General features: G+C 31.0%; 3 protein-coding genes across 3 annotated transcripts in view; 1 reads left to right on the plus strand and 2 right to left on the minus strand.

Annotated features, from left to right (window-relative positions):
- LOC130895473 (purine nucleoside phosphorylase-like) overlaps positions 1–15,798 on the plus strand; it is a 320,652-nt gene that overhangs the window by 115,460 nt on the left and 189,394 nt on the right. The window lies entirely within an intron of this gene.
- Positions 3,013–9,777, minus strand: LOC130895816 (zinc finger protein 845-like). Its single transcript, XM_057803367.1, has 6 exons — positions 9,376–9,777; positions 7,456–9,015; positions 6,763–6,830; positions 5,912–6,092; positions 5,771–5,842; positions 3,013–5,495 (listed from the first exon to the last, which is right to left on the minus strand). The coding sequence occupies exons 1-6, from the start codon at positions 9,665–9,667 to the stop codon at positions 3,013–3,015; spliced, it is 4,656 nt and encodes a 1,551-aa protein (XP_057659350.1). The 5' UTR covers positions 9,668–9,777.
- LOC130895472 (uncharacterized) lies at positions 10,616–14,370 on the minus strand. Its single transcript, XM_057802778.1, has 3 exons — positions 13,036–14,370; positions 12,705–12,936; positions 10,616–12,214 (listed from the first exon to the last, which is right to left on the minus strand). The coding sequence occupies exons 1-3, from the start codon at positions 13,300–13,302 to the stop codon at positions 11,685–11,687; spliced, it is 1,029 nt and encodes a 342-aa protein (XP_057658761.1). The 5' UTR covers positions 13,303–14,370; the 3' UTR covers positions 10,616–11,684.

Here is a 15,798-nt window from a genome sequence, read left to right on the forward strand (position 1 = left end):
CAGTGACTAAAATGAACCAAATTGTGCGTGCACATCGTCGAATGATTGCCAAGGCTGTAATCGCCGATAAAGAAACGGTTAGAAAAATTTTACACGAGAAATTACACATGACAAAAGTCTGTGCGAAGTTGGTGCCAAAAAATCTGACTCCTGATCAAAAGGTCTTGAGTCAACGGATCTGCTCAGATTTCCTTTAAGGGTTGGAAAAAGATCTGCTTTGAAGCGGTGAAGCAAAAAACGGCAGAACTCCTAAAGGCACTCACCGAAGAAGACTTCCAGCACTGCTTCGATCAATGGAAAAAACGTATGGAAAGATGTGTGGCGGGGGGAGGGGAGCATTCGAGTGTAGGATAATTTTTATAATAAAACCCTTTTTCGTAACCAGTTTCGTTATTTAATAGCTAGAACTCGTACACTTTAGCTGAACAGTTGTCAAAAACTGATATTGTGGATATATTTATAGATCAGAATATTTGTACTTTCGACCATTTTTAAAACAGTGCTCGCGTGAATATTATCTCTTCTCAGTCTATCGTCGTTCAGAATATTCAGATTATATTTTCTATTATTCTGCCTTTGACGTTGGAGCCTGTTAGTCCCCAAATAGAATTGTGGCTTTTGAACTTGCGATGAAACATTGGTGTCTTCTGGTGAGGTAATAATTTGATCAATTGTCGTTGTCGCCGGCAACTTTAGTTGTACCATCATCAGAGGAAATTGATCTGAATTACGCGTGAAATATTTCCAACGATTCGGATATATGAATAAGTCGGAACATGATGTTACATACTTGACGCTTATGGTGCAGATACCAACGCCTGCGTCCGACATTACTTTATCAATCGTTCATAGGAAGCATCAATTTAGAGCCAATCAAGTCAATCACGTTTGTAGCTTTAGTTTCGACGGTCGTGGAAAGATTCTAGCCCATGTTTATTTTCATTCCGAAGATAAATGTATCGAAATTCATCTTGAGGGTGAGGAACACTGGAATCCCAGCATCGATGGTAATGTATGAGACGACGAAGGCACATATAGGCGGCTACAGGAATGGGAACTAGTGACGTTTTAACAGCAATAATGTATCGGTGGTATCAGACAAGTTTTGTTCTGTGGTTCAACACAGAAATTTGTACATAACCCATACAAAACGATAACGCCACATCATTCAATAACGCAATAACATTAAAATCAGTCACGCACACTAATATACGTGGTATTAAGGCTCCATGTTACTTGCATCGACTGCATTTCCAAATTTCCGTCTATAAATTGCTTACAATAAATTTCCCAACCCAAATACCCAACCAAGTCCAAAGTTGATGTGATTTTTCAAACAAATAATGGGTTCTACGATAAAGCATATTACATTGAATTCAATAATGGATTTAGGTCGAGTTTGAGTCGCTTTTTGTCCGGTAAATCCTATATCTGCATTTCGAACATCTTTAACATACCATGCCCCAACACATGTTTAAAGGATCAGCTAAGGGCACGTTTTACTCGTATATTTTTTCCGTCCTTCTTCCTACATCCTATGAAGTACGATTTTTTGGGAAATAAAACAATCAAGTAGTAAGCATTAAGTTTTTTATTCATGCAAAAACTTTATCTTTTATTAAAAAAACAAACATATATTAATTACTACAATTCAAAACCACCGAAAATCTTAATTATTTCCCAGACGATGAATACATAAGTACACATATATATGTATGTATATAAAATTCTTCTGGACGTGTGTTGACAGTGAACTAAACGGCTGGACGATTTGAATAAATTTTTTTATATTCATGTGGATTCGAGGATGATATAGATTCACAACCAAGCCCGACAGATGGCGCGGCAATCGGTATCTAAGTTATTTACTGCTGAATCGACTTGAATGAATTTTTGTGTACGTAGTATTCATTCATACATGTAATTTTTTTGTACGCTGTGTTTTGATATCATATGTACCGCATTTAGTTTGTGTGTATTACATTAGATTAGTGTGTTTCGTTATTTTGACAATTTAATTTTTTTGTGCGGTGTCTTTAGATATTTCGCATTGCAGTGAATATTAAGTGTACTATATTAGCATATAAATTACGTACATAAGACAATGCCACGTCTTCGTGGACGAGGAGGAAATATTGATCGACGCACTCGGAATTCACAATGACTCCAAAACCGTAGATCGGCAAAAGACAATGAAAATGTAAGAAACCAGGCTGCAATCAGACGTGTTAATGAAAGTCAAGAGCATCACAACGAACGCCTTCGAGCTAATGCATTGAGACAAAGATTGGCCCGTCAACGAGTCACTGAAACATTCAGAACACGTGAACAACAGCGTTTGTAAGTGTATCGCGCATTGACACGTGCATCATTTCTTCGCCTAACGTTTGAAAAATAAAGAAGTTGAGGATCTCAATGCGACCATTCAGAGTTTTCTTCCGGGACAGTTGGTTTCCTTCAAATCAGTCGACAACGTTATGAGCCACCGGTGGCTCGCGATGACGCTCAGCGCGAGGTTATATCTGTGCCGTATGTGTTTAATTTACGTGTACACGTTTAAGCTCTTTCCTTTTTTGTTTTTACTATGGTTAGTTCAAGCAAAAAGCCGAAAATCTATCACTAAAATGCAGAATGAGAAATCGATTACTTTTTTACGCAAGTTAAAGATGTGAGTGTCTCGTTGGAGAGAAAGGAAATGTTGAGTCTCATTTCAAGACAGTTCACAGTGGGATTGAAAAAGATTATCCGCTTAATTCAGCTCTAAGAAGAGAAAAGGCGATGCAACTTTTTTTAAAGCACTACACAAGAACAAGGCAGCTATCAAGGCATCATTCCGAATTTCCAAGGTCATCGATCAATATAGCCTTGTAAATAAATTTTCGTACTATTTTTCAGCGGAAAATTTTTCGATCAAATGTCACATTTTAAAGGTTTTTCATCAGTGTGACTACGCAAACTACTACTTTTGAATATGTAAGTTTTCAATCAAATGTCATATTTGAATGGTTTTTCTCAGGTGTGACTGAGAGAATGTTTTACTAAATTAGTTTTCCATGAAAAAGTTTTCAAACAAATATCACATTTAAACGGTTTTTCCCCTGTGTGAATACGCATATGTCGTGTTAAACATACTTTTACTGAAAACTGTTTCGAGCAAATGTCACATTTGAATGGCTTTTCCCCTGTATGATAACGCAAATGTGTGGTTAGATTATATTTTTGTGAAAAAGTTTTTAAACAAATGTCACATTTGAATGGTTTCCGCTCCGTGTGATTGAGCAAATGTTTATTCAAACTACTTTTAAATGCGAAAGTTTTCAAACAAATATCACATTTGAATGGTTTTTCTCCTGTGTGACTGAGAGAATGTGTTACTAAATTTGTTTTCCATGAAAATGTTTTCAAGCAAATGTCACATTTGAATGGTTTTTCCCCTGTATGAGTACGTAGATGTGAATTTAAACTAGCTTTCTGTGAAAACGGTTTAAAACAAATGTCGCATTTGAACGGCTCTCCCCCTTCATGCTTGTGCAAATGAATTTTCAAATTACTTTTCCGTGGAAAACTTTTCGAACAAATGTCGCATTTGTATGGTTTTTCTCCTGTGTGAATACGAAAATGTGTATTCAAACTGCTTTTTAAAGTGAAATTTTTCAAACAAATGTCACATTTGAATGGTTTTTCTTCTGTGTGAATATTCAAATGAGTATTCAAACCAGTTTTTAATGTGAAAGTTTTCAAACAAATATCACATTTGAATGGTTTTTCCCCTGTATGACATAGCAAATGTGTGGTTAAACTATTTTTTTGTGAAAAAGTTTTAGAACAAACGTCACATTTGAATGGCTTTTCCCCTGTATGATAACGCAAATGTGTAATTAATCTATATCTTTGTGAAAATTTTTTTGAACAAATATCACAATTGAATGGTTTTTCTCCCGTGTGACTAAGCAAATGAGTATTCAAACTACTTTTCATTGTGAAACTTTTCAAACAGATATCACATTTGAACGGTTTTTCTACAGTGTGACAACGAATATGTCTTGTTAAACATACTTTTTCTGGAAACTGTTTGAAGCAAATGTCACATTTAAATGGCTTTTCCCCTGTATGATAATGCAAATGTTTGGTTAAATTATTTTTTTGTGAAAAAGTTTTTGAACAAACATCACATTTGAATGGTTTTTCCCCAGTGTGACTACGAACATGTCGTGTTAAGGATACTTTTACTGAAAATTTCTTCAAACATATGTCACATTCGAATGGTTTTTCCCCAGTGTGGCTACGAGCATGTCTTGTTAAAGATACTTTGTCTGAAAACTGTTTTAAACAAATATCACATTTAAATGGCTTTTCCCCAGTATGGTAACGCAAATGTGTGGTTAAACTATTTTGTTGTGAAAAAGTTTTTGAACAAACGTCACATTTGAATGGTTTTTCCCCCGTGTGAATACGCAAATGTGTATTCAAACTATTTTTCAGTGTAAAAGTTTTCAAACAAATATCACATTTGAATGGTTTTTCTCCTGTGTGACTGATATAATGTGACAATAAATTCGTTTTCCATGAAAAACTCTTGAAACAAATGTTACATTTGAATGGTTTTTCTCCTGTATGAGTACGTAGATGTGTGTTTAAATTACCTTTCATTAAAAATGTTTTCAAACAAATGTCACACTTGAATGGCTTTACTCCTTTGTGGTTGAGCAAATGAATTTTCAAACTACTTTTCAGTGGAAAACTTTTCAAACAAATGTCACATTTGAATGGTTTTTCCCCTGTATGACTATCTAAATGAGTATTCAAACTGCTTTTGAATGCAAAAGTCTTTAAACAAATGTCACATTTAAATGGTTTTTCCTCAGTGTGACTACAAACATGTCCTATTAAAGATACTTTGTCTGAAAACTGTTTTACGCAAAGGTCACATTTGAACGGTTTTTCATCTATATGACCACACAAATGTGTGGTTAAACTATTTTTTTGTGAAAAAGTTTTTGAGCAAACATCACATTTGAATGGCCTTTCTCCTGTGTGACCACGCAAATGAATTTTCAAACTACGTTTCAATGTAAAAGTTTTTAAACAAATGTCACATTTGAATGGTTTTTCACCTGTATGACAAAACAAGTGCAATTTCAACAATTGTTTTGTCATAAACGATTTGATACAAATATTACATTCGAATGGCTTTTTATCAGTATTGAATTTACACTTAGTTTCCTGCGACTCTATTTTTAATTCATCTTCTAGTAGATCAATTCCATTTTTGACATCTTCATTCATATTCCTTGAAATCCCATTTCGTGTTTTAATGCAGCTTCTATTTTTTCTGAGAAACGTCATCTTAAATAAATTACGTCTTTTCATGAAATGATTTGTTGAAAAATGGTAATGGAATTCTACTTGTTTTGTGTATAGATTTCCACAAAACCCACAAATCACAATCCCAGAAATAGTATTTGTGTTCAGGCGTTTTTCATCTTTTAACAACCCTGCAAGAAATAATTAAAACTAAAAATTCTATCAACATTTACACAAATTGAATAGGGGATAACAATATTAGTATAAGAAAGTTTCTTTTTCGTAAAATGAAATATAGAGACCAAAATATGTTAAAATGTCATTTTTTCCTGATTTTCTATAAAAAGTGACCTAAAATTGATAAGATTTAAAAAGGTGCAAGAAGAAATATTTTGAGAGTATATTTCCTCATGTTCTAGAAATTTTAATTATTTTATAGGAGTTATTATTTAGCTATTTAGCTTACCTTCCTCTAAACAGTCAATTTGGTCATCGGTGAACGATGTTCGATGCCATTTGATCTCATCTATTTCTATGCCTGAAACAATTAGTAAAATACTGAAATAGCTACAGCAAAGTTCATTATAAAATAGTGATTTTTTGGTACCTGTTTCCAATTTACACTCTAGGCCTTCCTTATAAATCATCTTTTTCATTTTAACATTATCACATGTTAGTTGTAAAAATTTGTCATTCTCCTGTTTGATATCAAGTTCTTCGATATCAAATTTTTCCTCTTTAATGAGAGCATCTTCTATTTCTGGTTTCACGTCCATTATAAAGACTATTTAGTTGTCCTCAGTTTAAACCACGGATGTTAGAGAGAAAGAAAATTATCGATGTGTGCTAAAGCATTATCTCCCCAATAAATGAGATTTATACCAAAGATCGTTCTAGCATATGGCGGAAGGTAATATCCGCTTTATCATAGACGTGCTACATAAAAATTATTGTGTAGATCATACTAAAAAAATGAAACTCTATACATAGAATAGTGATGATACGAGAAATCGACATTTACTTCCGGAGATACCGGAAGTGGCCATTATCTCAGGAAGGATAACAGATATCGAACCATGGATAAATTTGTTCGCTAGATCTCATCAAGATCAGGAACATGTTGATCGGTCACTGTTAAGACTTTTTTGTTTTCTGTATCGTATTAGTTTATGACAGATATATTTTCTTGTCTAGTTTCTTTTCAAATAATTATGAGGTGACCCACTTTTGTATGTATATAAAAATTATCATTATGATTCAAAACGAAATTATGCAATTCCAATTCATTACTTTTATCTTAATATAACGAATGCAGTAATTTTTCTTCTATGGCAGGTTACAACAATAGATACAGTATTTACAATTTGACGTTTGATCACAGAACACCTAGCAGAAACTAAAAGCGCTCCGAATCAAGGAGTTCGGTTCCGAACATGTTAAATTTGTGGCGTATGTCACGGAACGATTCTGTTTGGGTTGAACAACGGTTTCGTCCGCTGAATGCGACCATTTAACTGGTTTTTCACCTGTATGACAAAACAAATGCAATTTCAACAATTGTTTTGTCATAACCGATTTGATACAAATATCACATTCGAATAGCTTTTTATCAACAGTAAAAACACAAGAGCTTTTTTTTATCGGATAAATTTCTTTTTAACTCAAAATTTTTCTATCAATAATTTAACGAGAGAAACTAACATGACAAAATCGCGAGACCGAAGATCGAGTGATTTTGTCAAATGTCAGTGATCGAGCAAAATTACTAATAGAAAAATACTGCAATGTTATAACACGAATTAAAATTAGTTTCAAGGAATTTATTTTATGTATTCAAATTTAGTTTCAACTTTCAAGTTACACATAAAACACACAATTACAGAAAGTTACTAGTTTTCCAATTAGAATCCGAAGATCCAAATTTATATGAAAACGCGATTTATTGGAGTACTGAAAAGAGATTCTCGCCTCAAAGCTTTTCTACAATGAGCATCCTAATAATAAGTGTGTCTGCAAGAAAACCAATAAGTGGCTGCCTATATACAGACCAAGAATTCTGATTGGTCATGTTGGCTCTATCTTAAAAGAAAATACAGAGTAACAAGCAAATAATTATTTTAATATACTTTCTCTTCTTACAATTTTAGTGACATTGTATTTCTTCTGTGTGCCTGAGCAAATGTTTATTCAAGCCACATTTCTGTAAGAAAGATTTTAAACAAATTTCACATTTGAATGGCTTTTCTCCTGTATGACTACTCCTATGTATTTTTAGATAACTTTTATAAGAAAATGATTTTAAACAAATGTCACAATTGAATGGCTTTGCCCCAGTGTGCTTTAGCATATGTACTTTTAAATTATTTTTATGAGAAAATGGTTTCAAACAAACCTGACAATTGACTGGCTTTTCACCCGTGTGACTTTGTAAATGTATATTCAAACTACTTTTATGTGTGAAAGATTTCTTACAAATTTCACATTTAAATGGCTTTTTTCCTGTATGAATACGCAAATGTACATTTAAACTACTTTTCCGTGAGAAAGATTTTGAACAAATATCACATTTGAATGGTTTTTCTCCTGTATGCACAACAGAATGTTTGTTTAAACTATTCATCTCTGAAAATGTTTTTAAACAAATGTCACATTTGAATGGTTTTTCTCCTGTATGACTATGCAAATGTATTTTCAAACCGCTTATCCTTGTAAAAGTTTTAAAACAAATGTCACATTTGAATGGTTTTTCCCCTGTATGACCACGCAAATGTATATTCAAACTACTCATTTGTGAAAAAACTTTCAAACAAATGTCACATTTGAATGGTTTTTCTCCAGTGTGACTACGCATATGTATATTTAAATTACTTTTATGAAAAAATGCTTTTAAACAAATGTCACATTTAAATGGCTTTTCCCCTATGTGTTTATGCATGTGTACATTTAAATTACTTTTGTGACAAAATGGTTTCAAACAAATGTCACATTTAAATGCGTTTACTCCTGCATGCTTAGACAAATGTTTGCTCAAACTAATTTTATATGGAAACGATTTCATACAAATGTCACATTTGAATGGCTTTTCCCCTGTATGATTACGCATATGTTTAATTAAATTACTTTTATCAGAAAATGATTTCCAACAAATGTCACATTTAAATGGCTTTTCTCCTGTATGACTACGCAAATGTCTCTTCAAATCACTTCTCTGTGAAAAAGTTTTCATACAAATGTCACAATTGAAAGGTTTTTTACCTGTGTGACTTTGTAAATGAGTAATCAAACTACTTTTCCATGCAAAAGATTTCATACAAAGGTAACATTTAAATAGCTTTTCTTCTGTTTGAAGTTTATCTGGGAACGATTTTAAGCAAATGCTCCTATGGAATGGTTCTGAAACCTCATTCACACATGGGATTAAATTATCAGTAAAATCCAACTGATCCCTGGTTTCTTGCAACTCCACTTTCAATTTATGCTCAACTATATCAACTTCATCTTTTATATCAAGATTTCCCATAATGCAAATATCACTTTTACTTTTATGGTGAATTTTAGTATTATATATTTTTTTCCCTTCTATCCAATGATTCATTTGTAAATGGCATAACAATTCTACTTGTTTGGTGTATAAATTCCCACAATATACACATATCACTAACCTCATAGCATTTGGTTGAATATTTTTTCGTTTTTTTATCAGTCCTGCAACTGTTAAAGAAACATTTTTTTAAAAATTTGTAATTTGTAGTTATTTTTAATAATAATAGCTTGAAAATGTAAAATGACGTTTGAAATGAACATGAAAAAAAAATACCTAGAAAAAGGGATTATTAAAACAAAGGCGGTGAAATATCTGGAAATCAGTCTTCTGTTTAATAAGCAAATCAAAAATATGTCCAAAAAATAGTAGAAGTTTGAATGCAGCACAACCAGATCTACACTATAATGATAAGTGCCAAAGTTTGAAACCATATCTAGTTACCCCTTGTTCCCTATTATTGAACAAAAATAATATGAAAATACTAATTATATTTAATACCAAAGTAGCCATAAATCAATTAAACTCACCTTTTGATTTAGTTCGCTTTCCATGATCAACTTTTAAATATTTTAGTTTGTTTCTTATGTTGTGTGAAGTAAGAATGTTCCTTTTTCTTTCACTAAATGCTTTCACATTGTTATGAAATATTTTATCTGTATTCAAGTCATCTTTTATGTCTTGTTTGATTGAATAAATTGCATATATTTGTTCATTTGTATTTTGAATTTTTAGAGTAGATATTTCGTCAAATAATTCTTGTTTTACATCGATATTCGATAGAAAATCATCATGGATATCCATTTCTTCCTTAACATTCATTTCTGTGTTAATAAACTGTTGCTATATTTCCGATTTTGTTGATTACATGAATTTAGTTATTAAAAAAATGTAGTAATAATCGACATATTCCCTTAGAACATCTTTCTAAATACAGATAAAGACACATAACCTCAGTTAATCAAAACCATAGAAAACGCATACCACAAAACATGCCCTAAGGGGGAATGTCATGTGACGTATACTCATTTTATTAAAACCTTGGAACAAATGATTAAACCGATCATGATCTGACTGCTCGGAGAGTAATCGGCAAAAAAGACTCCTTTACAGGGTAGAGGACGGTCTACAGCACACAATCCAATTTTGTTACGTCAAAGGCAAAGACCGAATCTAAGCTTACACATTTGCAATACTAGAGTCTAAAATTAAAGTTGACACCTTGAACCAATTTGAAGAGCATAATCCACATCTGAAAATAAATGCTTGTGTGATTTATGGGTGCAAGCATAAGAATGTTTTATTACACCATTAATTCGATAACGGTAGTGAAACCTAATTTGACCTTGATTGTAAGAAGTACCCACAAATAGAAGAATCGATTGTGCCGTCGAGAATATAAGTCTAGGAGACATTGAAATAGATAACGAGTTTGTAGAAATGAATTTGATCAGTTGACCTTTAAGGAAAATAGCTGTCTCTTAGATGAGACAGCGGAAATTTTAATTGATCATGATATAGCAGAAGAAAATATAATTCAGATTATCACACCAACTATACTAAACAACATCTTAGTCAACTTGACTCTCTTTCGGTTTTAAATTCTACACCTACTGATAATGGTACCCTTTTTACACCCAAGAGAGAACCATTAGAAATTTTGAGTAACATATATCCAAGTGAAGAAAATGTTTGAAGAGATAAATCAAAGAGGGAAACAAACATAATTAGAGAAACAAGAGAAGAATCGTAAAAAGCAAGACCAAGAGACAAAGGAATAAATCTGTGAAATGAAAATAAAGGTAGAAAGAAAAAAAACTTGGAAATGAATAACAATGAGACGCACCTAAAAACGCAAAATAAAGGAGAAGATATTGATAAGGATGGAGCTTCGAAAAGTACAATCAAATATTGAATATATTAACACAGACGAAATTAAAAAACTGTCAGAAGCTTGTTATTGAGTCTAATAATATAAACAATAATTATGTTATTCAAATCAAATATTAGTTTATGCAATGGAAAGTTGTGGAAACGATGGCCTAGAAAGAAAAGACGAGGTCCTTAAAAGACCACATTAAGACCAATGTTCCACAGATGGTACAAGGGGATTATTCTTATAGTTAAAGTTAGGAAATCTAAAATATTTTAAAAATAAATACTACAACCCTCAGTTCTGTACAATTGTCACTGCAATTTATCTATTCACCTTTTTTGTACGATTTTTTCTGATTTTCAAACAAGCCTTAAACGCTTCCGATTTGAGTTAATAGTTAATTGTGCACTCTAATTAATATTTGAAAAACATTTGAGGAAAATTTAACATTTATGTGTCTTTTCGCCCCTATAAGTTCTCAAACGTGTATTTAAAGTACTTTTATTCGGAAAAATCTTTGAACAAATTTCATATTCAAATGGCTTCTCTCCTGTGTGGATTTCCATATGTTTTTCTTATTGATTCCATATTTGAATAGCTTGTTTCCTGTGTGTATTTGAGAATATATCTTATAACTTTTCCATTTGAATAGTTTCACATTTAAATGATTTCTCCCCAATGTAGATGTATGAATGTATGTTTAAAACACTTTTTTCAACAAAAAATTATGAACAAATAGTTTATGCCTGTATGGATTCGCATATATAGAGTGTTTTATTGTGGAAAAAACTTTCAACACATTTCACATTTGAATGGCTTCTCGTTAGTGTGGATTGGTCTAGAGGAACTTTCATTATATGAATTCTTGGTAACGTTAAGATCTTCATCTGAAAATGCTGACCGTCATCAATATTAGAATAACACTATATTTGTAGTAACATTATAAATTTTTTCGTCTCTAGTTCATGTTAAATTATTTTCATCTTCCACATTATCAATTTCTTCCTTTACTTCATGTTCTTCTATTTCAATTTCTTCTTTCACATTGCTAATTTCTATGATTTCATTCAACTCTTCTTTTAATTCATGTTTAACTATTCCAACGTCATATTTTACATCAACAATTTCCTTACAATCTTTTAACTCTTCTTTCAATTCATGTTCATCTATTCCAATTTCTTTTTTCACATTACTAATTTCAATGAGCTCATTCACCTCTTTTTTTAAATCATTTTTAACTTTATCTTTCGTGTTATCAAGTTCCTTGAAACCTTTTAGCTTTTCTTTCAGATCACCAATTTTCTTGAAGGTTTTCAGTTCTTTTTTCAATCCATGTTCAATTATTTCTAGTTTATATTTCACCTTATCAATTTTTATGAACTCAGGCAGCTGCTCTTTAAATTTATGTCCAACTATTTCAATTTCATCATTTACATCTACATTATGATCAATGGAAATGATACCAAAAAGATCCATTTCTATTATTTCTTCACCTGAAAAAAGGTTGGATGTTAATTATGAGATTATTGTATAAATGAAAAATATTTATTAACACAACCATTTTTTCGTTTAAAGGGGTTCAGAAAACACATATGACATATAAAATTCACAAAGTGTTGACAAAGAAGGGAGGCAAGCCTCACCTAACCCCAGAGTCAAAAAATTTAATAATGTTCTATAAAAAAAATCAAATAATTAGTAGTAAATAGTAATTTTTTTTGTAAAGCTACAGATAGTACTATCTGAAGGGTCAAAACAACACCATTTAAAAATATTTTCATTCCTCCAAACCCTCTGGAGGTCTGTGAACTTATGCCATGACCCCCAACCCCGGAGCAAAATTCTGGGGACTCCACTAAGTGTCATCACACACTATCGAACCCGTTGTGCTACCTCATTGCTATATAGTATGAGCGGTAACGTCCATTTTCTAAAAATCTTTCCTGAAAGTGCTATACTTTTACTACTGTATAATATACTTACTTGTACTTGGTGAGTCAGTCACATATCCAATTATTGGTTCAGGCAGTTTTTTTTCACTACTCATAATAAGCTTCAATTTTTTTCTTTTAGTTGCAATGGGTCTAGTACTAGTACTCTTTCTTTTGTCGGGTTTACATTCATATTTTATAGGCAAAGCCCCTGGTTTCATTTTTATCCTGGATACTGAACCCATTAAATGGTACTCTATATAGTTTTCCATGTCATTCGGCAACTGTAATATTATGACATAAATTACTTTATATGAAACGAATAGAAAAATAATAGATATTTTACATATTCGTTAAAAGTTAAAAAAATAATTTATACTTACATCAAAATGATCTTCACAAATATAAATTGAAGTTGAAGTCGATAAGGACTCTGGATCTCTTCCAGCTCGTTTTATCCACTGTTTTCGTTCCTTTATTGCTCTAGGTACGTGAATAAATAGTTTTTCAGGTGTTTTCGACGAAGTATTAGTACACTGAGGCACTATACACCACTTATAAGTTTTAAAAGACATTTTATAACACAAAATCAAATTAACACTAAATAATACTGACAACCATTTACAAACTTTACTATGTACTAACGTCATATAACATCAGTACACCGCCATATTGGTGATAAGCGTTTTAGCGGGAAGTTTGAATCGAAAATTTGATATTAATATAAAGAATTATTATTCATTCAAATAATTAGTTATAATATCAGTTTTGTATCAGCTTAAATAGTGAATATGAAAGTTTTGGACATTTTTGACGAACCAAAGAGAAATCAATTATCAAGGTCTTTTTATAGATTTATCTTACAACAGGAAATTACACTAGTGCAAAATGCAAAGCTTCCTGTGATTGTTCTAAGGTTTTAGGTTTTACAAGTAAAGTGTATTGTACTGTGCTAGTTGCGCAACATACTATATTAATATATTTATATTTTCCAAAAGTCATTAAAGGTTCATCATATAAAAATAGTCACATAATCTTGGCAAGAAAGCTGATATTGAATACTAGATTAGATAATAATTTTTATATTTATTTTTTCTTCATATTCCAGGAATGTGAGTTTGAAATTTATATTTTTCTAATTCAGTAACAAAGCAGATTAAGTAAATTTATTTAATCTGTAAAATCGTCCATAACTGAATAGTAAAGTGGGTGTCACTTGCCTCAGTTGTTTCTTCATGTTTAAATTGGTCATATTCATGAAGAACTATTAAGTTACACTTTGTTCATGCCTTTGTCACTTGCAATAAATTTGAACATTTCATCACTTATAATCCGACAACCTAATTTTCCTATAGGAAGCTGAACTTAGTTGATGGAAATAATGTGTGATAAGTATTAACAAAAATTTGAAATATTGTCAATAATGTCCGTAGATTGTGAATCATATTTATATTTTATGAATATTATTGGTTAAGTAATAATAATAAAATTTATATAAATCCCAATATTTAAACACTATTAAACATCCACATTGCATTCATACAATTCGCTATATAATCAAATAAAAGGATTTGATAAGAATAATAACTGATTGCTTTGTCACCACATACATGTGTAATATAAAAATTACCCGTTGTTTTTTTATTTAATCGTTTCAATCAATGTTCTATACACAAGTTTTTATAGGTTAGAGATACGTTATTCTTTTTTTAGACTGTGTACTGAAGATAACCCAACCACTTTTAGTATAACATTTAAGTATTACATTTATGCTGTTAATCAACTTTACAGATGATAGGATATGCTGATTATACTAACATGCTAATACTCAAAAAATTCGTCCGGATTTTTGAAATTGTCGTTTGACCATCGTCGATGTCTCTTAAATTTTCAGTGGAAGCTTCGAATTTCAAACATGATCTATATATTTTTATATGTTAATTCTTCCATAATACCGATAAGCTATTTTAATGCTGAAATGACGAAAAGTAACCTATCATAGTTGCCGAATAGTCTTATAACTTAATATATAGTACCTGTCCATTCTTCTTTTTTACTCTAAGGATTTAACCTCTAATTCCTATTTTAAAATTAGTTATATCAGAAAAGTTGAAGTCTTTGAGTTCGTTTTTGCTTTATATGTATAACTAATAACAAACATTATTAATAAAATGCTGTTGAAGAACATTTTGGAACTTGTCTATTGGTAAATTTACAATTTCACATAGATAATAAGCTATTTCATAATGGATTTTGTTCAAAATCATTTTCACATTATAAATATATAATTTAAATAAACATTTGAAAATCTATACAGACGAGAAGCCATTTCAATGCGAAATTTGCTCAAAATCATTTGAAGTTGAAAGTTATTTGAAAGAACATTTTCAAATTCATTCAGATCAGAAGCCATTTAATTGTGGAATTTGTTTGAAAGCTTTTTCGGTGTGGAGTTTGCTTAAAATCATTTTCACGTAAAAGTACTTTAAATGTCCATTTGCAAAACCATACAGGCAAAAAGCCATTTAAATGTGGGATTTGTTCAAAATATTTTTCAGTAAAAAGTATTCTAAAATAGCATTTACAAATTCACAAAGATAAGCTGTCTGAATAATAAACATTTTCAAATCCATACAGGCGAAAAGTCATTGAATAATAATAATAAAAACAATTTAATATTTAATACAATAAAAATAGAATAGTCCTAAATGTTTAACATGCTATTTATTTTTTCTCGGGGTAGAATAAAGGGAGTTATTTTATTGTTTTTCTAAATTTTATAATATTGAATAAGATTCAATTTTTATTTGCAGATTTTTTTTAGGTTTAATGGCAGATTGTTAAATAGTTTTAGAGTCGAATATTTCTAGCATTTTTGACCAATTATTTTTTTTATTACCATTTTTATCCCTCGCCATCTCTTACAAGAAGAACACAGGTCTGAGAAACCAGTAGTTTTACCTTTAATCAAATATTATTTATTCATTAATTTTCAACTTTTAAATTTAATTTTCCTTATATAAAAATGTTTTTTTTTATTATAAAATTCCACAATAGTCCATTAATTAATTATGTGCCGTTAGTTTTATTTTGTCTTCAAGTGAACTAACTAACAACTGAACTAGTCTTGGTCACTTCAATTTCTC

The sequence above is a fragment of the Diorhabda carinulata genome, chromosome 6 (genome assembly GCF_026250575.1).
Source record: "Diorhabda carinulata isolate Delta chromosome 6, icDioCari1.1, whole genome shotgun sequence".
In the NCBI taxonomy this organism is placed as follows: Eukaryota; Metazoa; Arthropoda; class Insecta; order Coleoptera; family Chrysomelidae; genus Diorhabda; species Diorhabda carinulata.